Below are 27178 nucleotides of genomic sequence, written 5' to 3'. Positions count from 1 at the left end.
ACGGTATATAGCAACGCGAATTTTAAAGAAGCTGAGATGCGAAATTTAATTACAGCAGCGTACCAGGTCATTACGCCAGAGAAATGGTAAACTACGTAAACCACGTAATAGCAACAGAAAAAAAATGTGGGAAACTGACAATTTGTTGGATGATATCGAACCAATTATTATAAATATAAATAACGGAGATAGTAATGACAGTGACGATAATAATAATGATGATGATAGTGAAGTAGAAACTAAATGTGACAGCGATTGACAGAAAAAGGAACTAAATATAATGGTGTACAATTACGATTACTTACACACGAAATTAAATACAATGACTTCTTTTATTTTAAACTTATTTATTAGTTTTATTTTCGGATATTTCTACGTTTTGTTACTGCCAACATATACAGTGCGGTTTTTAAAAGTCCTTTTGAACGGAACAATACATAAATAAAATGTTTCTTTATATTTTAGTTTTATTTTATTAGATTTTATTTAAATCTATAAACAAATGGTTTGTATCGCTAGCACATACTGTAGAATTAAAAACAAACTGTTTGTGTGACATAAATAAACGGCATTTCTTAATTTCAATTTTATTTTAATTTAACCCAAGTATGTTGTAGCAAATATAATTTATGTTTGAGAACAACTGACAAAAGGAAGCCAGGCAGGGTCGTTAGTGGGCATTAGTACTTAAGCTACCCTCAACACAAAGGATGGATTAGGCTAAGTAGTAAGAAGTGACGTTTATTTTAATACAAGTTTGCAAAGATGTATGGCATCGATGTTGTGCATTTACCCTGTACAGACTAGTCACTTTGAGACAATCTATAGTACTTATTTTTAATACATTAGGCATTCTACCCATAGCAAGAAATATATTATAGTGTATTTTTATGTATGAGAGAGTAATAAAACAATAAATTATGTATGCAAATCCCTAAACTGTTGATACGGGTGACTCAATGAAAAACAGATATTTGTCAACAAGTTTACAGAAGTATATAGGAAAACAATTTTAAATTGAGTATGACCACCAGGTATAAAGGTTGGAGCAGAATAGAATACAATAGTTGTGAGGGTTACTAATCCCTAAATAAGGTTGCCAGTGTCGGAGTGATGGAGGTTAACAGGTACTAATGAATTTGCAAGAAATGTAAGATGTTTATTTTATTGGTTATATATAACCAATAAAAGTTTAATAAGTACCTACCTATTTGCAAAATAAAGTTTAATTCTTTAGATAAAATAAAACGTTTTATTTTATCTATTTGCAAAATAAAGTTTAATTCTTTGCCTATTTGCAAAATAAAGTTTAATTCTTTAGATAAAATAAAACGTTTTATTTTATCTGAAATGAGTGCATTCCACGAAGTAAGGGTTTCAACAATCAAACATTTAATTCTTTAATTCCAGGAATCTACGACAGTAATTGACTAGATAATTACCTTCTAAACTTATTCCACAGAAAATGTGATAGTGGGTTTTTCCATTTTGTATATAGGAAGGTCCAAGTGGCGTATTCAAAATTCTTAACAGTTCACTAAAAGTAGGTACTTCAGTTGCAAGGTGCAGTTTATTGTGTATACTAGTGTTATGGAAAATTTGGAAGTGCCGTGTAAACGCCGAAAAATTGGTCCTCTAACAGTTAATGAAAAAACATTAATATTTAATTGTTTTAAATCATTTACAGACAAACGTTTATGTGAAAGTGTTGATGAGACCGTTGAGTTAGTTAGCAGTACACTTGGTGTTGGGAAATCTACGATATACAGAGTTATTAAAGAAGAGAAATGTGGTAGTTTTCAAATGCCACGTAATGCTCCAGGGAAACCAAAATTTCAAATAGAATATCATTTTAAAGAAGGATTTCGACGGAAAGTGCATGAATTCTTTTTTAGACAAGAATTTCCAACATTGGATAAAGTTCTTGTCTCAGTTCGAGATGATAAGGATTACCCAGAAATGAGTCGAAGTACGTTATGGAAACTTTTAAAAGAAATGGACTTCCGCTGGAAAAAGAATCCCAGAAAGTCTATTTTATTAGAAAGAAGCGATATTGTCATATGGAGAAGACATTTTCTAAGAACCATAAAGGAAATGGTCATGATGTTAAACAGTTGTTTTTGGAGGCCGTAAATAATGTAAAACCTGAAAACTGGGAAAAGGCAGTAAATCACACTATTAAAGAAGAGGAAAAAATGTGGAAGCTGGACAATATTACTGATAAAATGATCGAGCCAGTTATTATAAATCTTGGTTCTGAAAGTTCATCTTCTGAATCTGATTTGGATTTGTAACAAGTAGCTGTAAGTTTTGTATTAATATTTTTATTCATCTATTTAACATACCTTAGACGGTTTTAAAAACTCTTTTTCTCTTTTGTAATTTTTAAAAATTAATAAAAAATGTGAATTTTTTAAAACCCTTTTTAATGTAGGCCAGTCAGTTCTAATATAGTGTGTGATAAAAGAGGTCACTTTTGTTTACATACACATAACACTTTATAACACTGAAATAATTCATTTATTTTTTACAATTATTCAAAGTAATTTTTCAATTAAACTTGAGCACGCCCATGGAGTGGTCGGAGCTACCAGTTAAATTTATGCTAATTACTCTCTCGTTCATAAAAATAAACTATAATTAAATTAAGCCAACAATTTTTTGCATCGTATATAATTTATAATAGGTTACAAGTTTGAGTAAAAAAAATGTAGTAATGTGTATCATGAAAGCATATCGTAAATAAAGAAAAAGACTTAAAAAGAATAAAATTACAGAAAGAGTTTTATTCCAAAAACAGCAAAAACATTTTTAAGTTATAGTTGAATATCTCCTTCCATAAAAAATGGAAAATATTAGAATTAAATTATTTTGGTAAGATAGTTTCAACTGGAGTTTGTTAATTTGATTAATCTCTCTGAAATTGATTTCGTTTAAGCAAACATAACCTCAACCTTTGTAGCCCCAGATTGGCGTCTATTAATCCTTGAACCCAGCATGCAACTGTAACCTAGAGCTATGTTATTCGAAACCACAGTCGAATAGCAGATGCGAATTAATTCGTTCAATGGTAAACTAAGCGGCAAATGTCAACGGTTCCCACAGTTATTCCTGCCTCAATCATCCATCGTTGCATATCGGTATATGTAGAATGCAGAATCAATGGATGTTTAATTAATCTTTTACGGTAAATTTTTGGAACATAGAATTTTTTTTTCAAATCCTGAGCTATAAAGACAAATTTGTGATATTTAAACAATATTTGAAGGCTATTTTCATAACTGACAAATACCGTTTTATAAGTTGGCAAATTAATTCGTCAGTTTTTACAATGAATCAGCAAGAGGAAAAGAGTAATATTTTTATCTACTTTGCGGTTTGACGCCTCTAGCACTTATCTAATCTACGAGTTTTTGTCTTATTTTCTCTTCGTCTTCCTCTCTACAAGCAATTCTGCTTTTTTATAGGTATATTAACACCTCTATGGAAGCTTGCTACTCAATTTTTTTCGCGATCGCTCCATACGTTTTCTATCATTTGATAATTTATCTAATGCTATTTTGATCACTTCGTTCTACTTACTGATTATTATATTTCGTTTCTCTGTTTAGTATCCACTCCTTTATAATCTGTATGCGAAACTGTATTCTGATGTCTTTATTTGTCTTTTGGTGTCTCACCTTATTTCCTTTAATTGTTTTCTGTATTATCATCTCTGCCTTTTCTAATAGCTTCTGTGTTACGTATGTGTCAGCTTTTGTGTCTAATGCATACGACATTATTGGTCTTATTCTAGCTTTATTAATTATTGACTTCATCTCACTGTTAATATGTCAAATTTGCCAGATAGTGCTGCTGTATATTGTTACGCTAGTCTGCTAGTCTATTTGCTTTGTCTACTTTACCTCTTTTTCTCCAGGTCTTCATAGCTGGAAAGTGTAATTCCAAGGTATTTTACTTCCATTACTAAATACTAACTGAAGCAGGAATTAACAACCAAACTATAAAAATAATTAAAAACCTTTACTCGAATTAGACCGCAAATCTCAGAATTGTAGGTGAGCGCACCAATTACGTGAAAATTATGACGTCTCTAACCTTTAATCTCTACTTTGAAAAATATTTAGCAAAGCTTTGCAACGAAATAAATAAGGCATTATACCAAACGGATACCGGTTAAACAGTAGATATACAGATGACAACCTAGTATTTGCTGACAACCTAGGAAAAACCTAAGGAGGATGGAAGACCTACAAGTCCTTATTATCAAAGTCATGTATTACATTATTAAAGAGCACTACAACTACATTAGCATCATGATAAATGAAGAATGAAATATCGAAGAGGATATAAGAGTGCGCACCGGCAAATCTAGATCCACTTTCAACTGTATGAATGTTTTCTTCAAGCACCTCAATCTCTCTCTTGGTACAAAAGTTAGAATGCTGCATTTTGCAGGAGAAACTTATGCAGAAGATTAAAAGCATTTGAAATATAACTATACCGGAGAATACTTAAGATCCCGTGGATTGTTAAGCTATCACTAGGAATGGCTGGCGTGTGTTGAATTCAGAATAGAGAAATATATCCTAGAAGGAGGTCCTGCGAATGGATGCCATCCTGTTTTTATCTAGATCACATCTCTGTCGTTGGCCCGGCTGGTGATTCTCTTCTTTTCATTTTTTCTTAGTGACTGCTCGGATACAGGATTCATACCTGTTTCTATATGCACTCTGTTTCTTTTACCTGTCTATCTACTACACTCCAGCATTATGTGAGTAACAGTGTCGGAGTATTCACCATATAGTCATTTTTCTGTATCTGTCTTTGCGAATTTAGGAAGATACGCCCTAAAACTCTTATCTCCTGTGAGCACTTGCGTCAGGGAGTAATCCAGTCGCCTGTAACCACAGTCCACCCAGTCTCTTAGGCTCGGGATCAGCATCTTAGTCCACTGGGCAACATCTTTTGTGTTGTTCAATTTTTCTTGCCATCTTTCTCATTATCTTTCCCTTTCTTTTGTTTTATAGCTGTAGTCAAATGCTCTCTTTTCTTATAGAGATGTCTTTTTTCTACTGCCAATACACAGCGGAACGCAACCCGTGATACATAGTCCACAAGGCCGCTGCAAATATAGTCCTGTAGGTGCATGCTACTTGAAACAGACTCGTTCTGTTCACTCGTATCATGAGCCTCTTGTAGGTCGGTATTTCTACCGCCTCACTCCAGACTGGTGTCACGTAAATGATAATTGACTCTACAACACCGCGTAGGGCCCTCACTCCTTGCAGGTCGCGTCTAGCACATATCCCATGTCGCCTCACTACCTTCGTTTCCGTACTTTCGTCGTCGTTTCCTTCCTCATGTTGGTGTGTTCAAGGTAGTATAAAATTTATCTTCGTGGGTTAACATATTCCTTTTGGAAGTATCATTCGCACCACCTAATTTTTACATTTGAGGTGATTTCGTCCGTGGACTTGAAGTCCATGAGCTGACAAACAAGAAGCTGAGGTAGATCACCTACACGATGGATAGACGACGTCAAAAGAATTGCTGCGAATTTACTGCAGGAAGCTTAAGAACGACAGAGCTGGAAGAAATTAGGGGACGCCTATGTTCAAATTCAGGAAGCAGAAGACTAAATGATGATAATAATTTCGTTTTCAGGATATTTCTAGCTTTTTTTATCATTTGAGCCTTAGATGGCTTATTTTCAATCATGTGCTTTACAAAGGTCTGTGTTATTTTTCTACTTTTTCTATTGTTTTTTTTTATTTGATTTTTCTTTTACGTTCATCTTAGTGCCTTGAGTAGCTAGGGAACAGTATGCTTCTTTGATGCAAAAAATGAATCAGCAGATCATTATGTGATAAAGCCCAAAATACTTTCGCTAACGAAAAGCCATTTTAAGAAGAAAAAACCTAATTTTAACAAATACCGGTTTTAACAAAAAATAACTACTAATTGTCATTTCTAAACAACAAATTCAACAAGATAGAAGAAGGAAAACAACAAAACACCACAAGCAATAAAAAAAACACTCAGAAAAAGGGATTCAAGGATGACAATAATACCATATGTAAAGGGCTTATCAGAAAAATGATTAAGAATATGAAATAAGTATACCATCACAACAATATCTAAAGAACCAATACACTCAGAGTTATCCTGTCCCAAACCAAACCTAACAACAAAAGAGAGAGATCAAAGAACTGCACTTTTTTGCAAGAACAATTTGTATGTAGGAGAAACCGCAAGTCCACTAAGTGTCAGAATAAACGAGCATGAAACATACGTGAAAAACAGGAACTTTGATATATTACAGATATGCAAACATGCCTGAGACAATGAACGCAGGGTACAATGGAAAGATGCTTCAATAATTATGAGGGAAACAGACAAGAAAAAGAAAAAAATGAAAGATGCAGCCCTCATTCTACTCAGAAAAAAAATATGTAGCAAACCCATCAGCAAAATGTACCAGGCTCTGGTGGCCTCTGTATAATACACAAACGCTTATAGCACATAATAATGAAGAACAGAATAATTAGGATTTGAAGTTCGAAGAGCGAAAATTCACTCTCATATCTTTTCAGCCAAAGCATATCTGTTGCTTATTACACCTGAGAAGTGGGTCAACTTTCAAGTTTGTGAAAGACATAACCTCGTCAACAACTTTGGTGGTTATATACTATTTTTAACTCAATTCTCAAATAATCTTTTTTGAGAATGATATCCGGAGTGGAAATCGAAACGTCAACATTTTTTTTAGTTAAAGATGAAGGGTACAGGTCCAAAAGGGGACACGTCGCAATTTTTCATAAATCTTTCTAGTGGTGCCATCTTGTACCAATTTTAACATAGAAGTGGTCAGCGGCTTGTTACACGTCCTAAAAGCGCCTAGTTCCCGTGAAATGCTAATTATAATTTACGCATACACCATCAATAGGAGGCAAGTCCTCATCAGACAGGTCCTAAAAGGGTAAAGTCCATCTTAACAGCTGTTAGGCGCTGATCTAATACGCGCAGCTTAGAGTTAGGTTCGTCGGTTAAGCTAGTGTTTTTATTGTTTTCCAAGTAAATAACAATGAATATAGAAAACAATAGTAGCGGAAATGAGACTGAAGTAGTGTCTAGACAGAATGAATCAAAAAAGAGAAAAAAGCACGGCAGAATGAGAGATGCCATGAAAAAATTAGACTGTAGAGTCACGAGGAAGGTGCAACCTATAATTGACGTTAACAATGTTTTTAAAATCTGCCTGAAGGAACAAGAAAAACTGTACTCAAGAATTGAGTATAACTCATACTTATGTGGATTGTATAAATATTTGTAGACAAGCTTTTATGTCTATTCATAAAATAAAGAAAAAAATATTAGAGATATTACAAAATTCACTAAAAATGACTGAATTAGCCCCTAAAGATAGAAGGTTAGAAAATAAAAACCATCCTAGAAAATTGAAATCCCACGTTTTTGCAGCAATATACGAACATATAAAGTCATTTAAAGGCAGGAAAAGCTACTATAGTGTGAATGATAGTAAAAAATTATACTTTCCTGAAGACTTAAACATAAAAAAGATGTTCAAAATGTTTTGCGAGTTAAACCCTTCTATGAAAATATCTTACAAGTCTTACAGAACAGTCTTAAATACAAAATTTAACATAGCCTATGGATATCCCAGAACCGATACATGTAGTTCCTGTGATGAGTTTCTTATAAAAATAAAATCTCTTCAGTCTGAAGTTTTAAACAGTTTCCATCTTGCTCAGAATTAACGCTTGCAAAAGGAAATACGCCAGCTTACGATACAAAATGATACATATACACAAAACAAAGGCTGAGGTTTACAGTAGAAAAGGGCTACGAAGAAAAAAAGTCGAACCTCTGTGACTCCCGAAGCTATTTGTCTCGATTTTAAAAAAAATCTCAGTGTCCCAAATATAACAACAAACGATGTTTACTATAAGAGCCAGCTGAACGTCTATGCCTTTAATGTCCACATTCTATCTACAGCAAAAAGTACCCGGAACGGAAACACTTGGCAAAAAGGGAAGCGACGATGTATGCTCAATGCTGAATAACTTTCTATGGAATTTTCTCGATATACGATATATAAGTAAGATCGGTTGAAATATTCTGCGACTCGTGTGGGGGGCAAAATAAAAATTTCATCATGTTTCGTTTTTTGCATTATATTGTCTACAATACACGTAGACTTGATTATGTTAAAGTTACTTTTCCTATTCGTGGGCATTCCTACATGGAGCTAGACAAAAATATGGGCTTAATAAACTTCAAACAACGAGCTGAGATTCCTTCAGATTGGGTTGAAATTTTTAGAAGTGCTGTTGTGGAAATAGAAGATCAATCCTACTTTCGAGCATGGACGAATTTTTTTAATACTAAAACAGATTATTTAAAAAAATGTCCTTTCAGTTCCCATCCAATTCGAGAATTAGAAATACATCAAGAACATCTTAGACTAATATATCACCGGGATTCTTATAATGGAGCATGGGAGTCGGTAATAGTGAAGGAAAAGAAAGTAAGCGAAAGGAACCTGTACTACTACAAAATGAATTTTAACTTCCTCCGTATTCTTATTCAGGTATAAAAACAATATTAATATCTTGGAGTAATATTATTAAACAACATTATTTTTAGGTTTAATACCAACCTCGACTAAAAAATTTAAATGCCTACCAGATTTAAAACGATTCTGTGGTGACGAAGCAAAACAATTTTTTCATAACCTGCCCAAGAATTAGAATTATTTCATATTAATAATTTTTGTCTACTTGTCATTTTAACTTGTTGTTTTTTTGGACTTGGCCCCCTTAGGCCAATAATGTTTGGGGGCTTAATCCCATATAAACACAATGTTTAACTTAGACATGCCACAGGAAAATAATTTCAGTACTTCATTAAGTAATATAACGGTGAATAATATTTTAAATATTTAAATCTCTGTCATACTATGCTGTAATAAAAGAATAGTTACTTATTAGTCAAAATGCTAAAAAAATATTTTATGCATATATTTTAATAAATACCTTAGATGTTAAATCCAACATAAATAATAAATAAATAAAGTTTAACATTATTCTAATTATCTTGTATTATTTGTAAGTTATTGTAATGCCGATTAAGTGTTGATATGGTATATACCTGCAAGTAATTGACAAAGCCTCTCATTACGTAGATATTGCATAAGATTCGTACCGAAATCGCTTCGTTAAAGCGTTAATTGCTTGTCATTGTAATGTGCACTCTACCAAATCTAACTTCTACGCTGCACACCTCATTGTTTGAGACATGCTATTTTATCTTCTCTTCTTGTGGTGATATTCAACCATGCTATGCGGAGAAAACTTTTCGTGTTTAAGCATCTACAAGCTAATGGATGTAAAGACATCCGAGATATAATTATTCAGATTGAAACTCAGAACGGGATGGATTTGTAAAGACAACTTCCAAATTTATTCAGGGGAACAACTTCCAAACTTTAATATACACTTGTCAAAATTTACATTTTGCTCAAGACGTGTTAGCCTACATTTTAAAGTTGTTGGAGGAAATTTCATATACTTTTTACAAATTAAGTGCAAGTCTTGTTGCTGGGATATATATATATATATATATATATATATATATATATATATATATATATATATATATATATATATATATATATATATATATATATATATATATGTTCGGATAAGTTTCCGCGGTCAGATGAATGAAAATTACTGAGTTCTCGGGAAGAACCGCGTTGAGAATTTAAAACTCGACGTTTCGGCACCCATTTTGGAGCCATTATCAAGAGGGATACGGTTCGGTTCGAGTTCGGGGTCTCAATCTGCCTACTCCCCTCACTCGAGACGTACCAGTATCGTGTTCTATATTGCAAGAACTGTCTCTCGGCACTGAGGTCTCAATCTGCCTACTCCCCAGTGTCGAGTGACAACCGGTCTTACCCTGTGTGGCTGCTTTTATACTCGCTGTATGCGCGGGAACGGTATGCGCTGACGTGGTCTGAACTGACGTGGCCTGAGCGGTGTGGGCGGGAGGTCGCTGAAGAAGGGGTCGCCATGTTGCCGGCAATCGTTTCGCGTCATCGCGCGTGTTCAAGCTGTGAGGCCGTTTTTCGATTTCGATAGCTTCACGAATGATTCTCGCTTTTAATGAGCGGATGGGAGCGATGGTTTTTGCTTTTTCGAAATCTATTTTGTGGCCTGTCTGAATATGATGTTGGGCTAGGGCTGAAGTGGTATCGGAATGTTTGACTGATAGAGAATGTTCGTAAATACGGTTATGGATTCGTCGGTTTGTCTGTCCTACGTATGTACGTGGGCAACTGGAACAAGCTATCTCGTAGACACCATGGTCTTCATTGGGGATTTGGTCTTTTACGGATCTAACGAGATTGGACAATTTGGAGTGAGTGGTGAAGATGGTTTTGATATTAAGAGGGATAAGAGTTCTACTGATCTTATCAGTGACACCTTTAATAAAAGGTAGAAAGATTTTGGGTTGATCCGGCGGCAAGGTTTCTTTTTTGGATGGAATGGGGTTTAGAAGTTTTTGAATGCTTCTATTGATTTGGGTTTTGTGGTAGCCGTTTTGTAGGAGTGTTTGTCTTATTGAATTGATTTCGGATGACCTGTGATTGTTGTCGCTAAGTCTTATGGAACGGGAAATAAGAGTGTTGATGACTGAATTAAGTTGGGCGGGGTGATGATGTGACTGGGCATTGAGATAGCGGTTTGTATGAGTGGGTTTCCGGTACACGGAATAGGAAAAACTTTGAGGTGGATTTTTCTGAATAAGAACATCAAGGAATGGCAAAGACGCTTCAGACTCAACTTCCATCGTGAATTGAATGCTGGGATGTATTCCATTCAGGTGGGAGAGGAAGAGATCTAATGTGTCTTTACCATGGGGCCAAATGACAAAGGTGTCATCAACGTACCGTAACCAGCAGGTGGGTTTGAAATTTGACGAGGACAAGGCTACTGTTTCGAAATGTTCCATGTATATGAAATACATATTTCACGTTCCAAAATCGTTTCTATCGTCAAATCAAAGGTGCCCCAATGGGATCGCCCCTCTCTCCCGTAATAGCAGATATATACATGGAACATTTCGAAACAGTAAAAAATATTAGACACGAATATTAGACATCAATAAACAGTTAAAATAATGGGAAAACTACATTTCTAAATTATTTGAAGATGAGAGAGTAGAACACTATACACCGATTGCTATATCAGGTCCATCTATAACAGAAAGTGAGATTACACGTTCAAAACAAACGGCAAAAAATGGAAAAATACTTGGCCCCGATGAAGTAAGTGCTGAAATACTAAAGTTTTTGGGAGAAAATGGAATTAAAGCTCTGTGTAATCTCTGTAACAGAATTTATGACACTGGGATATTACCAACTGAATGGTTAAAGTCGACATTTGTCACAATACCTAAGAAACATCGTCCAAAGACATGCGGTGATTATCGGACAATAAGTCTGATGAGTCACGCTTTGAAGATCTTTCTGCGAGTAATACACAGCAGAATTTACACGCCGTTAGAGGACAGAATTAGCAATACTAAATTTTGGTTTAGGAGTGGCTTGGGTACAAGAGAAGCCTTGTTTAGTATACAGGTGCTAGTACAGAGATGCAGAGATATAAATCAAAATGTGTACATTTGTGCAATCGATTTTGAAAAGGCTTTTGACAAAGTCCGACATAACAAAATGCTAGAAATATTGGAAACAGCTGGATTGGACGATAAAGATCTACGAATAATTACAAATCTATACTGGCACCAAGTGGCAAGAATAAAGGTTGAACAAGAACTGTCGGATGAAATAAATATAAAAAGAGGAGTGAGACAAGGCTGTATATTGTCGCCTTTACTTTTTAACTTATATTCGGAGGAAATATTTAAGGAAGCCTTAATGGAGACAACCGAAGGTATTATTGTGAATGGAGTAACCGTCAACAATATTAGATATGCCGACGATACCTTAGTGCTTGCTAATTGCAGAGAAGACCTTCAAAATCTAACGAACAAAATAAAACAGACTTGTGATTAGTATGGATTAAAACTCAATGTTAAGAAAACTAAATATATGATAGTTAGCAAACAAAATTATATACAGGATGACGGTATAAAAGTCGGAGATGCCACACTGGACAGAGTAGAAAAACTCGTGTCTCTCGGCAGTAATATCAATGAGAGCTGGGATCCAACCGCAGAAATTAAAAGCCGAATAGAACAAGCCCGAGCTGCCTTTGTAAAAATGAGAAACGTATTTTGCAGTCACGATCTTAGCATTGACCTTAGAGTTCGAATGACATCTTGCTACATCTTTCCTGTCCTGCTGTATGGAGTGGAAGCGTGGACTCTAACTGAGGCTATCCTTAAACGGTTGATGACATCCTTTGGGATGTGGGTATACAGACGACTACTGAAAATAAGCTGGGTCGACAGAGTTAGAAATGAGGAGGTCCTTAGACGGCTGAACCAAACAACACAACTGGTCAATATAATAAAGAAACGCAAGTTGGAATACTTCGGTCACATTATGAGACACCCTGAAAAATATGATCTTTTACATCTGATCATTCAGGGAAAGATCCAAGGTAATCGTGGTCCTGGTAGAAGAAGAACATCATGGCTGAAAAATCTAAGGCAATGGTATGGAAAATCAACTACATCGTTATTTAGAGCTGCTGTCAATAAAGTCACGATAGCGAATATGGTAGCCAACATGATATCCAACGATCGATAACGGTCATGGAACTAGAAGAAGATATATATATATATATATATATAGATTTTCAAATATAACTTGATCAAAATATTTCTTCTCACAGTAAACATCCCAAACTTAATCAAAATAATAATTATTCATCAAAAGTTAAACATAAAAAATATAGAAAATAGTGACGTAATTATACCTGATACAAAATTAGGGAAATTAGAAAGTCCCCAATGTATTACAAGAGTCGTTAATAATGAAGCCAGACGCACTATTACGAACTCATCAGAGTCACATTATAAAGTTGATTTAAGTTCACTAATAGAAGTTGAAAAGTTCGATGAATAAGAACATATAAACGATCCTAATCTTAATTTTATATATACCGAAAAATTCAAATTTGATATTTCTAAAATCCGTACGGGACATATGAATACCGAAGAGCGGAATTCCATTTTAAAACTAATAAGAGAATATTTTTTACATCTTTCATATCGAGGGCAACCAATTGTCTTTCTAAAGAGACTCCGATATATTCTTAGTCATATAGATATCCGGAAATATATCGTAAATAAGTCCAATATCAAATTTAAGACATGACCAAAATATCATCAGACCGTAATTCTCTTTAACACCGAAAATGGTCACTACGAATTTCTAAGAATGCCATTTGGACTTGCCCCAGCTACATTCCAGAGAATAATGGATAACATATTGAGAGGCATACAAAACGAAAAATACCTTGTCTACCTAGATGACATCATAATATTCAGCACTGGCCTTCAAGAACATCTCATAAATTTAAGAGAAGTATTCCAGAGACTACGTGAATCCAACATTAAGATACAGTTGGACAAATCCGAATTTAAAAAAAAGTTAGATCGTATTGCCACTCCAGACGAAGTTAAGCCAAAACCAGAGAAAATAAAGGCTATCAAACACTTCTCAATACCTGCTACAACGAAACAATTAAAAGGATTCCTAGGACTATTGGGATATTATCGGAAATTTATTAAGGATTCTTCAAAAATTACAAATCCTTTAACAATGCGACTGAAGAAGAATAACGAAATAAATATTAAAGACACAGATTATGTGAAGTGCTTCAATATTTGTAAAGATCTTACAAATCAACCTATTTTACTACTACTACTACTAATTTACGATCGAAAAGGAACTCCTCGCTATAGTCTGGACTGTTAAGTATTTCCGCCCATACATTTTTGGTCGCCACAAAGCCCATACAAGCACAAATCACAAACCTTTTTAATGGCCAATTTCGTTAATCCTAGCTTAAAATTAGTTCGCTGGAGATTAAAACTCAAAGAGTATAATTATGAGATTGTTTATAAAAAAGGTGTTTTAAATACAAATAGTGATTGTCTATATAGTGCTGAATAGGAGAGGAAGTGCTTAAAAGCCATAGGATTGAACAGTGAAAGTGATAAAGAGGCCTATAAAGCGCTGAACGGTCAAATAAAACGACTCTGCAAAAAGGACAAGAACACACACTTGAACAAAATCTGCATGGAAATAGAAGGGCATAAAACCAAAACTGAGACCAGAGACATGTTTAAAAAAATAAAGCAGATAACACGTTCCTTTACACCAAACTACCTTGCTATCAAAGATGATAACGGAACTCTACTCACTTCTAAAAAAGATATTTTACACAGATAAAAAGAATACTGTGGACGACTGATGATGGAGGAAAGCACAGACGCCCCATCACAACAAGAAGATGCCAGTTTGGCGACGGAACCTGACGTATTTAAAAGTGAAGTTGAAGCAGCAATTATGAGGCAAAAAAGTCAGAAAGCTGCCGGTCCAGATAACATACCTATTGAAATGATTTGGGCCCTAGATGACGTTGGAGTGGATATAATACATCAAATTTGACAAAGAGTGTGGGAGACAGGTAAATGGCCTGAGGACTGGACACAATCACTATATATTCCCATACATAAAAAGGGAGCGAAAGATTTATGTAGCAACTATCGCACAATTGCTCTAATTGCGCATTGCAGTAAGATACTCTTACACATAATTCTCGAGAGGATAAAGCCCTTTTTACTACCTAACATTGCGGAGGAACAAGCAGGTTTCGTCCCCGGACGTGGTACTAGAGAACAAATTTTAAACGTACGGCAGATTGTAGAAAAATCCAGAGAATTTAACATCACAACATATTTGTGCTTCATAGATTATAGTAAAGCTTTCGATTTGGTCAACTGGAGTAAAATGTGGCAGGTTTTGTCTGAAATGGGAGTCCCCAATCATCTGATACTGCTAATTAAAAGCCTGTACAATAACAATTATGCCAGAAATAGAATAAATGGGGAACTAACCGATAGTTTCAGGGTCACAAAGGCCGTGAGACAAGGCTGCATACTAAGCCCAATTCCATTTAACATCTATGGTGAATGGATAATGCGGAAAGCTACTGAGGACTGGAACGGTGGCATCACCATTGGCGGGAAGAAGATTTGCAACTTGAGATATGCAGATGATACTACTATCCTCGCTAGTTCTGAAGCTGAATTAATTCACCTGCTACAACGGATAGAAGACGTAAGCTTAACGATGGGCCTTAAAATAAACAGAGATAAAACGAGAATCATGATAATTGACAGAGCTAACAACAATCAAAATCATCTGGTCATGATAAACAATATCGCTGTTGTAGATAAATTTGTGTACCTGGGCTCATTAATAACCAACAAAGGATGCTCTACTGAAGAAATAAAGCGGAGGTCAGCAATCGCAAAAAGCGCTATGGCAAAATTAACAAAAATTTGGAAAAGCCATGACATAACTACCGATACAAAAATGAGACTAGTGAGAAGTCTAGTTTTTCCAGTTTTTACTTATGCATCGGAATGCTGGACCCTTACTGAGAAAGACAAAAAGAACATAGATGTATTTGAGATGTACTGCTGGAGACGAATGCTGAGAATACCATGGGTGGCCCGAAGAACAAATGAATCCATACTGGACCAGCTAAACATAAAGAAAAGACTAAGAACACAAATATCAGAACAAATAATAAGCTATTTTGGACATGTCCTTCGAAGAAATGGTCTTGAAAAGCTTACCATCCAGGGAAAAGTAGAAGGCAAAAGAAATAGAGGTAGATCTCCCACACGATACACGGACCATATTGTTGCTACCATTGGCGCTCCATTGTCAGAATGTGCTAGAATGGCAGAAGATAGAAAAACGTGGAGGAACATGGGAAAATTTAGCTAATAGCTTCATGATATCACGATACCTGCATCAGGTTAACGACTAAGAAGAAGTGATTGTCTATCGAGAATACGATTAAATGCAAATGAAACTCATAACATAGAACCTGAAACACCTCTAAATTTCTTTGAATATAAAAAATTTTGATAAAACTATATGAGGAACTCCTAATAATGTATACTCAGAGTCTTGTTGAACCTGATGAAATAATAAATGACCAAAATGATAAAGAAGCCCACGATAGCGACGGTGTTATAATCCATACATACTAAGAAAATCCGATTACAGGTATACCTATATCAGAAAGCTCATTAAACACTGGTATAAGTTAAATTATCATTTCTTAAGTGAATTACGAACCAGCAGTACCATCTATTATACAACTTTATGATAAAAACAAAGAATTCTTGTACATTTCTCAAAAAATGACACTAAACGCGACATAGTTAAATTTGTAAAAGAATATATAACACCCAAAGTTAAATATCATTCGTACTTCTAAGATCTTATATATGAAATATTTAGTAACGTCATACAAAAATATTTCAAATCTTCGCAATTATCATTTTTTAAATGCACCAAGAAGCTAATAGATATCCTTCCAAATAAAATTGAGGAAATAATAAACAATTAGCACCAAGGAAAACAAAAGCATAAAGGATTAGATGAAACAGAAAGTAGAATCAGGGCCTTATATTATTGGCCGAATCAAAGAGCATCTATCCAAACTTTCATAAATGATTGTGAAATTTGCCAATTAACAAAGTACGAAAGGAAACCTGTCAAACCCATGTTCAATATAACACCTACTGCAACTAAATCATTCCAAATTGTACAACAAGATTCGATTACGTTGGAAAATACAAAATTTTGAGCTATAATAGATTATTTTTCTAAATACACAAAATACAACTTTACAAAATAAATTCAGCTCAAGGCATTAAAGTAGCGAATGCTTTCATCCGATATTTTACTCATTCATCACTGCATACAAATAATACACTCGCGATGATAAAATCCGGGTCCCCTTGAAAATCATCGATATTTCATTTTTAACGAGCTTTATCGTAAATAATAATAACACAAATACAAACTAATGCATGTTTCTGAGAATTGTTGCGGTTTCCTTTGTAACAAAGAATTCCAATAGTGTCGATTTCGCGGTAAAGTGCACACTTCCCAAAATGAACGCTACCTGTAACTCCGCTTGTTTTAAATGTCTCGTTTGTACTTCAACTTTCTGTTCAAATGCAACGGACAAACGTTTATTATTGCCACCATTATTGTTTATTAGTGCCATTATTAGTGTTTATTCTTTGACAAAATGCCTTTGACTGTTGTTGAAACAGCACATATTGTTGCACTTGTGGAAGACGGTCACACTTAACGGCAAGTCGCAAGAACTGTTGGCGTAAGCCTTTCTACGGTTCAACGAGTGCTTCAACGCTTTCAGGAGGCAAGTTTGCTAACCAGGCGACCTGGCTCTGGACGAAGAAGAACGACCAAGGCACTAAATGACCGTTTCCTTGTGTTTCAGGCTTTACGAAACCGGACCTCAACTGCGGTTATGCATCAAGATCGTCTAGACGAAGTACGAAATAGCAATTTTAGTGTTGCAATAGTCAGAAGAAAACTTCGTTCTTCTTGACTATCTTCTCGGGTAATGGCTAGAAGACCGCCACTTCGCCGGGTGCCTCGAGTTGCACGACTAGCTTTTGCTCGACAATACGCGCATTGGGGAATTAACGATTGTAGCAAAGTGTTATTCTCAGATGAATCCCGTTTCAGCCTAACTGGATCCGATGGACGTGTAAGAGTTTGGAGAAGAACCGGTGAACGATTTTCACAAGCTTGCATTGCTCCAAGAATGCCATTTGGGGGAGGCTCGGTCATGGCTTGGGGAGGTATATCTTCCGACTTCCACACAGAATTACCCTTAATCGAAAATGGGTCCCTAACTGCACGAAGGTACATTACCGAGATTCCGAAAGAACATGTTATGCCCAAAATGGCAGGGCTTCGAGAAAACGCCGTTTTTATGCAGGACTACGTGCGACCGCACGTTGCCAGGATCCGTATGTAATACTTGGACGAAGTTGGAATTACGAGGGTACCCTGGCCAGATAGGTCTCCGGACCTGAATCCCATCGAAAATCACTGGGACAATTTGAAAAAACGTATTCAAACCCATACACCTCCTCCTAACAACGCACAGGAGCTTAAGGATGTGTTAGTGAGAGAGTGGAATAATATACCACAACATGTAATCCGGAGAAAAATTGAGAGTATGCCCCGTCATCTGCAAGAGGTTATTAGAGCAAGGGGAGGCAATACACTATATTGGTCCTTGAAATTTCACTGATTTTTTAACACGTTCTGTATTTTCCATTTTTTTCGTATGTCTGTTTTATCAACAATTTGATTTGTTTTCTGTTTTTTTTTCAATAAAAACAATAAAAAACCATTTTTTTTTTCTTTCAAAACAAACATTGATGACAAATAAAAAATACATTAGAGAAAAAAAAAGGTTATTACTGCACCAGAGGCAAAAATATTTAGGAAAATTGAAATTTTCAAGATGACCCGGATTTTATGAAGTGTATCTGATAATGGAACCGAATTAAAAATTCAGTTGTCAAAGAACTGTTAGAGATTTATTTTATAAGCTCTCAACATCCAGAGTCTAATGGAATTGCTGAGAGATTTCATTCTACGATCATCGAACACGTTAGACTATTAAATAATCAAAAAGAATATAAAAATGACCATATTGAACAAAAAATAAATTACGACTTACTAGACTATAATAATAGCATCCAGTCAGTAATAAAAATGAAACCATACGAGCTGATTACGAGACATAGACAATAATTCTTCTTTTGATATCAATATCGAGCAACAAGTTTTAAATAATTATATTTCAAACCATAGAGAAAAGATGAAAATATTTCATTCTAATATCAATAAATCTTTACAAAACGTAAAAGAAAAAGTAATCTCAAAAGCTAACGAAAAACGAGAAGAATTGCCGGCAACAATCCGCACTAAAATATTTGTGCGTAACAGACAATTCCAAGGTAAAACAAAAAATAAATACAAAGCTGAAGAAATAAGCAAAATTAATAAACAAAGGAAAACTGTGAAACTAGTTACATAAAAAATAGAGTTTCTATCTTTAAAAAAAAATTCTGGTCCTGTAAAGTTTATATAAATTTACGAATTTTTATAAACAATTAAACGTATCTCGAAAAGGAATTGACCGATTGGATCTTAAGAAGTTCCATTCGATTTGTAATTAAAAGATCTGCAATATAATGTTTTGGGCATAAAAAAATTTTTACAAAATTTATTTCAAAAATCAAAACTGGCGAAAAATTTCCATTTTTGGACTTTCAATCGCTAGGTTTGCATAAACTATTGGGTCAAATTCAAGATAGCACAGCTCAAATTAAAGCTTGTTTAAGTAATTGATGGATTCGACCGTTACTTGATGGAAATTCATTTTATGTAACAATAAAACACTGAAAACTTTGTTTTCAAAACTTCCACAAAATTTATTTTAAACTTTTATCACTACAGCTGTTTGTCTCAAGTTGGTCATTCAGAATTATATCTGTGCTTTTTAATTTGTTGATTTCCATAGCTTCTAACAAAGATAGCTTAAGGCCTTTATTTTGAATGTGAAGAATTTTAAATTCGTCATTAAAAGAATGATTATGATCTAGAAGGTGAAGTGCGTATGTAAAATCTGTTTTTTTTTTATTACTGAAAGCCCTTTTCTGTTCTGCTATTCGTTTAGTAAAATTTCTACCAGTTTGACCGATGTTAGTTTTTGGGCAGTCGCCACATTTAAGTTTGTACACACCACTGTGTAAGTGTTTTTTATTTTGGCTATTGTTGTTTTTAATATATTTGCCTAGGTTGTTATTTGTTCTGAAAGCTGATGTTATTCCTTTTTTTTATGTGTTTGGCTATTTTTGTTGATATTTTGCCTGTATATGTAATCGAGCAGAAGGTACTGGGTTTTTTCTTTGGTGGTGGAAATACTACTTGTTTAAGTATTTTTATTCAATATTGTGCTCTTTTTACCCTAAGATATTGATTTATTAACATAAAAATAATTAAAAAAACACCATTTTTGCACCGTAAAAATGCGATAAAAAAATGATTACCAACAATTTGGAATTGAACACACACTTGGAGGCTGTTTTCAAAAATTTACTAATTAATGCTGAAAATCAGTCACTTCCGTTTTTAGAGCTTGGACTATTTGACTGATTAAATAATTACAGCTGTAATTTATCGTTGGTTTTTCTTTTAGATCCTTACCTACTACACTTAATACAAGATAAAATAATTTAAACATATGTGTTCTCATAAATTTAATTAAAACAGACTGGGTCTACTAAGTTATACCTTCGGTAAAAGCCCTCATTACATCACAGTTATATACTCAGCGGGTTTCCGAGAAGATCTAGGACACGTTGTATTTGAAACGTTCATCTTTTCGACGGCGTCCTGACAGCTCAAACTGAATATTTCATTTAAAAGATGGCGTAACTAACCCTACGCTATCCCTAATTTATTGCCCCATTCAACCTGTTCGCAGAATGGATTACACTAAGATTATGTGTATACATATAACTGATGTCAGTGACATTGGGGTATTATTGTTTGGTAAACAAGTGTCTACATACACTATTAAATACGTGTACAATAACGTCAAATTGGAGTAGCTGTAATAGTGGTGATATGAGTATGTAATTATCTGCAGTACAGCGACTATTGCGTGCAGTAGTGACGGGGTATTTAGGAATGTTTAATTTTTTTTTATTTAATATCAGTCGCATCAACTAGGTTATTAGCGACATGTTATATTGAGGTACAATACTTCATTAATTTACAATAGATGAAAAAATTGAGTTTCTTTAAGGAAATTTACAATATTATTTATGTTACAGTTTTCGTCTAATAATGCTTTAGATCGTTGGAAAGATTGTTGTTGAATTTTTCTTGAAAATATTTTGTACAGTTTAAGTGTTTTATATTTAGAGTTGTCTTACATTTATCAGATATCGGTTGATTCTTTCCATCAAATAAAAATGTATGCGTTATACGTGTATGACCTAAACGTAATCGATCAATTCTAACCTGGTTGGCCTTGGTTGTGTTTTGTTTCCTCCACGTTTTTATAGACGGTTTAATTTCTTTTAATTTCGATTGGGAGTTATCTCATTTACATTTATTCATTGGATCATGGATTTAATTACGGTTTTAATATCCCTAGCAACCACTTCACTCACTATTGTTGAATTTTCGTTGGTTACTGCATCTCTAGCACAGGAATCTGCTTCTTCGTTTCCTCGAATACCGGCATGCGATGGATCAGAAAGTATTACGATGTCGGTGTTTTTTGGTGTAAAATATCTAATTCAGTTTTCACAAGAGAATCTATTGAATGTTTTGGAAGCAGCCGCTGGATTGTCAGAGTGGAGCTTAAAGAGTCAGTGATAACTACTGCTGTGAATAGACTAAGATGGGTCAATGTGGTCGCCAACATCTCCAGAAGATAGGCACATTTAGAAGAAGAAGATAAGCACTGCCTTACTATGGCTGTTCTTCTTTATAATTATTAACGCTTGTAGGATAACATAAATCTCAGCCGTGTGATCAGTATTAAATGCTGATAATTTGAATTTGTCGTGTTGATTAGAATCGGCCACTCCTAAGCTGTCTGAAGTTTTGGATTCGTCGGTATATAATAAGGAATAATCTTTATAATTTGCTATTATTGAGAGGAAGGACTGAAGTATATTGGTGTGGTTTGTTTCATCTTTATTGAAAACATATAGACTGTGATTAATATAATGAAGGTCCAGGAAGGATGTGTCTTAATATTAAATGGGAATAATTTGTCTGAGATTGAGAATTTGTTCTCGTGTGCCTCTTCCAGGAACAAATCCACATTGTTCTTGTGGGATCTGTGGTAGAAGTATTGATTTTAATCTCTCGTTAATTATAGTAAGCAGAACTTTACTTGCGTGGGAGATCAGGGCTATAGTGCGGTAGTTATTACAGTCAGTTGGTGAGCCTTTTTTATAAATGTTTATGAAAGTGAGCTTACACCAATCATCTGGTCATTGTCTTGTGTTCCAGATTTCATTACACAGTTTGAACATTACTTCAATTCCTATGTCTCCCATTTCTTTAAGTGCTTCTGCCATAATTCCGTCTTCTCTTTGAGATTTTCCAGTTTTTAATTTTTTTATTGTGGTTTCATTTCCGATTTAGAAATATCTGGTGTCTTTTCGTAATTTATTTCTTCTGGATTCACATCTTCTTGGTCACTATGAAACAACATTTCACAATATTGTTTCCATGTCGCTACTATGCCATCTGGATTGGTGATGATCGTTCCCAAGTTATCTTTAATTATCTGCGTTTGTGGTTTGAACTCTTTAGTTAAGTATTTTGCTTTGGCAGTTCTCAACAGTTCTCTAGATTCCTGACGGTCGGCGTGTTCTTGTAGTTGTTTGAATATTTCTTTATTTCTTCTTCTTCTTCTTTATTGCAGTTTCTGTTGGATTAGAAGCATTGTTTCTAATTGTTCTTCGTTCTTCTACTAGGATCAGTGTCTCATCAGTCATCCAGTGTTTTTTTTTCCTTGGGGTTTCTTTGGGGGTTTGTAATATTTATTGCGTCTATAATCCACGTCTTTGTATATTCCCATGTTTGATTGGGATCGCCAGTAATGTTTAGTGTGTTACTATGCCTTAATGTTTCTTTGTATTTTCCAAGCTCTTTAGGTATATATTTAATTGTTTTATTTGTTTCGATTTTTTTACGAAATTTAATACGGAATTCGGATTGTAACAGTTTATGGTCTGTTCCGCAATCAGCCGCTGGTTTTGTCTTTACGTTGACTACTGAACTTTTCCATCGTTTGCTGACAAGAATATAATTTATTTGATTTTTATATTTTTCCCCCAGTGAAGTCCAAGTTGATAGTCTTCGCAGATGAGGCTTAAACATGGTGTTCATGATACTAAGTTCAGGTCGATGACAAATTGTAATAGCCTTTCCCCTCTCTCATTTCGTTTACCTATTCCAAACCCACCAACTGTTTCTTTCAGCAGATCTTCTGTTGTTGTTTTGCCTATTTTTGCGTTTCAGTCACCCAATATTATGACTGGTTCTTTTTTGGATATATTAGCGATGTTACTGTTTAATAACTGGTACATCTCTTCCACTTCTTCATCTGTTCAAGCGCATTTTGGCATATACACGTGTATTACATGGATCTTTGTTAGCTGCCCATCGCGAGTAATTTTAATTAGGCGGTCATTTATTGGAAGGTATTCATATACACATTTTGCCAGGTTCTTCTGTACCAGTATTGCTACGCCTTTTTGACTAGTTTTATTGGCTCCCGATATGAATATTTTATAGTAGTTGGATTCCCAGTGACCCTGACCATCCCAGTGGGTTTCTGAAACTCCACATATGTCTACTTTTTCTCTCATAAGCTCTCTTTCTAAGATTATATATTAGATAATTAGTGATTTATTCTGGTTTAAACAAAAAAAAAACATTTTTAAACGGCGATTTTGAAGGCCGGATATGTACTAAAACATCCATTTTAATTTCGTTTTCTTTATAAAGCCTTCAAAAATTTTTTAGTCTATAATAAATAAATCAAATATGTTATGATATATATATTATACGTGCAATTACACAGTCGTTTTAATTGAGTGTTGTTTATTTTCGTGAATATTGTACACTCAAGAGCTATTCGTAATATCATTTGAATGTAACGACAACATATGTTTTCATCTCCCACTTTTTCCTCAGCAAGCAAAATGTTTACTTGCTCTAAATAGGGGTCTGCAATTAATTTCTGAACGGTGGGATCTGATCAATATTTCAATATAACAAACTAGGAACTCATTAAATATGAGTTTTGTTAGTTTGCTCTGTTCGTCAAAGTTGTTGTGACAGGTTCTGATTTCCCAGGCTAAATTATTCATTGCAATTTCCATTTTCACTCACATTCGGATTAAATTTTAATTTCTTTTTTTCTTTCCGAGATAGCGTTGTCCCGTTTTAAGCAGAATCCAATATAATAGTTATTAAAGTACTAATGAAACTTGAAAGAGTTTCATGAATTTAAACTAATTTTAAATTGGATGTTTGTAATAAAACAAAGTTTAGTTTTTATTTGTGTTGGAAATTTTATTAGTTAAAGTGACAACTTGGCAAAAGTTTGTTAAGTTATTGCGCTGGAAAAATGTTCATTATCTATCTGACCGCAATATATTAATTGTCAAATTACCTGGAAACGTCAATTAACGTGTATTAGACGTCAATTAAGTATAGAAACCAAACAAATATAATATGGTACAGTCTGTCCCAAACCCTTCTTTCAGTGCGTCACTAATTTTGACGTCATATAGGATTTTAAGAATGTCGAGAATTATTGCATGACATTTTAGTTAAATTTGACAGTTGCAGGATTGTAACCTCTCTTTTTCTAATTGAAAATAATTTAATAATTTAAAGTTTAGTCTTTGTTCTTTCTCGATATATCTCGGCATATTTAAAATATTTTTATGACAATGAATACAAAATTAAATTTTCACTTTAAAATGTCAGATAATACTAACCTGGAATGACAATTATCATTTTTTCAATTGACATTGTGAAAGTACTGTCACATGCGCATCATTGATTGGATATCTATTTAGCGTATTCTAAACTTCAACCAATTATACATCCGTAAGTAGAATTAGCTTTACGATAATTAATTTTCTAAGTTCTATGTATAATAATCACAGACTCACGTTTTTTTCTGTCACTTCTAGCTTAATGTGTTAGAGAGAATTCGATCAACTATGACGCACTGAAAGAAGGGTTTGGGACGAACTATACTTGTGTATTATAATCTGTTACGTACATATGTCAGATTTAAGACATTAATACCAGGAACGCTCTCGAAATTTTTAATATTATGACATTTATCACTATACAAATAAAAAACCGGATTACCACACTTAAATTAAAAAAAAATCACTTTGATGACCAACCGGTTGGTTTTTTCTAATACAAAATTTTAAATTCTAAAAAATAATTTATTTAAAAGCATTTTTATGTCACGATATTTTTATAGGCGTCGTTTCCTGCCCACTTGATACAAAATACTAAAAACCTTAAAACTCATCGAATATAAAAATTTAAGCTTTTTTTTTCTTCTCTGGTTTGATTTTTCTATGGATTTGTTCTTTTGTACCTTTGTACCTTTGTTCTGCTGCTCCCTTGATTAAAAATGTGACTTATGAACCTTTAGGGAGCAAGAAAAGCCATGTTCTGTTTCAAATACAAGCACAATGTTTTTTTACCTAATCATTTGTTTTTTTTTGGATTCCAAAAAAGCTTTCAAAAAAAAGTGTGAATTGCTCATAATACTCTAATCAAATATTGAACATATTAAACACAATTAGATAAAAATTCGAAGTTTAGTAAGATCCTCATCCTGATCTTCATCATTTTTCAAATCTAAATCTGAAGATGAGTCTTTCTAAATCACTTCTTTCTCATCGGAAGAAGACTCGCTCATTAGTTTTCTCTTTACCATCTCTATTTTTTTTATTAAGTTGTGGTGTTTTTTTTAATTTCTTTTCTTCCGGAGTATCGGTTGCTATTATAGTTGTTCTTTTTACTGGACCTTTTCTAGTTAATTTTCTTTCTGGAGCTTTCGGGTACGGTTTTATTTGGGATGGAGATAAGTTATCTTTCTTGTGCTCGCATTGAACTAGAACGTCGGGCTGTGACAATGCAGAGAGGCGATGACACCTCCACATTTTGATTTGAAAATTCACTTGATGAAGAAACATTGAGGTCTTTTGATGTTGAAGGAACCATTCTGTCTCTTACAAATGAGCATAGAAAGTCTTCTTCACCAAAAATATTTTTATTCAATGGCCAAATTTCAGTGCAACGAAATCCGGATTTTATGTTGAAAAGAGTTACAGATCGATCCCAAGTTTTCGTACATATTGGTGTTTATGACCAATAGGAAACAAGAATCAAGCATTTTTTTTTCTAAAAATCATCTTTCCAATATTTATTAACACCAGAAGCTGACTATTGAACAAATTATAAACGAAGATCTAAATTTTTTTATCCATTTCGTAGAAGGTACATTTACTTGTTATAGGTTTTTATGTTTTTTAAGTTATGTATAAAGTAATTTCGTTCAATGATGACTTTCGATAAACCAAAAATAAAATAAAATAATTAATGTAATTTAATGGATTTAAGATCTGAAAAACTTTTAATAAGTTTATTAGGTCTTGTTCTATCTCTTAACGACGGAATTTAGGAGTATAATATCAAAATAAAACAACAATCAAGAGTTTTAGTAATTTGAGTTTGATAATAATAAAACATTGGCGCAGGCGCTTCATAAAAGAAGAATATAAATTTCGATATGATGGAAAAAAATATTAAATACATTTTGAGACAGAAAAGCAGTTTTAAAACTGTTTTTTGAAATAATTTTTTTTAACAAAGGTCAAAGCTGAAAAATGTATAATCTTTTCTTTTTTCAGATACAGGGACTGTCAATTTCGATTCGTTCTGTAGGGTGGCTGGACATTTTTTGGAAAATGAAGACGATGAAACTTTACAAAAAGAACTAAAAGATGCTTTTCGATTATACGACAAAGAAGGTAATTATTAATAAATAATTAGTTTTATTCTAATCTCTAATATAATCCAATTTCGGGATCTTTAATTTCAGCCATTATGTAGGTTTGGCCAGGTTTTCTTAGTGTGAAAAAAAGTTTACAATTTTTTGAAATATTTTTTAAATTCAAATAATATGTGTTGGAACAGTAAATTTTTAAAACGAGTTACGTTTGTTTTTATATTAAATTATTGCGTGTTCATAAGAAAAATATGAGTGGCTACAGTCACATATGTAAAAAATACGTTAAAAATTCAGATTGACATTAAAAATTTATTATAACACATTGCATTACATTCGTCAGTAGAATGGTATGTTTTTTAAAAATTATTTAACTATATTATCTTTATCTATATTTAAAGCAAGGTATTGTTAAACAAAATGCACTATTCGATATTCCAAATAGTCTTGTA

The 27178-nt window shown here is 33.8% G+C and overlaps 2 protein-coding genes across 2 annotated transcripts in view; one reads left to right on the top strand and one right to left on the bottom strand.

The window, feature by feature from the left end:
• LOC140432515 (neo-calmodulin-like) overlaps positions 1–27178 on the bottom strand; it is a 315188-nt gene that overhangs the window by 102460 nt on the left and 185550 nt on the right. The window lies entirely within an intron of this gene.
• Positions 1–27178, top strand: part of LOC140441196 (troponin C-like) — a 107106-nt gene that overhangs the window by 56432 nt on the left and 23496 nt on the right. The window contains exon 4 of the mRNA XM_072531770.1: positions 26629–26748. Within this exon, the coding sequence (XP_072387871.1) occupies positions 26629–26748 (120 nt within the window). The remainder of the gene's footprint in view (positions 1–26628; positions 26749–27178) is intronic.

The sequence above is a fragment of the Diabrotica undecimpunctata genome, chromosome 1 (genome assembly GCF_040954645.1).
Source record: "Diabrotica undecimpunctata isolate CICGRU chromosome 1, icDiaUnde3, whole genome shotgun sequence".
Taxonomy (NCBI): Eukaryota; Metazoa; Arthropoda; class Insecta; order Coleoptera; family Chrysomelidae; genus Diabrotica; species Diabrotica undecimpunctata.
Note: the sequence above shows the minus strand (reverse complement) of the source record. Positions and strands in the feature narration are given on the sequence as shown.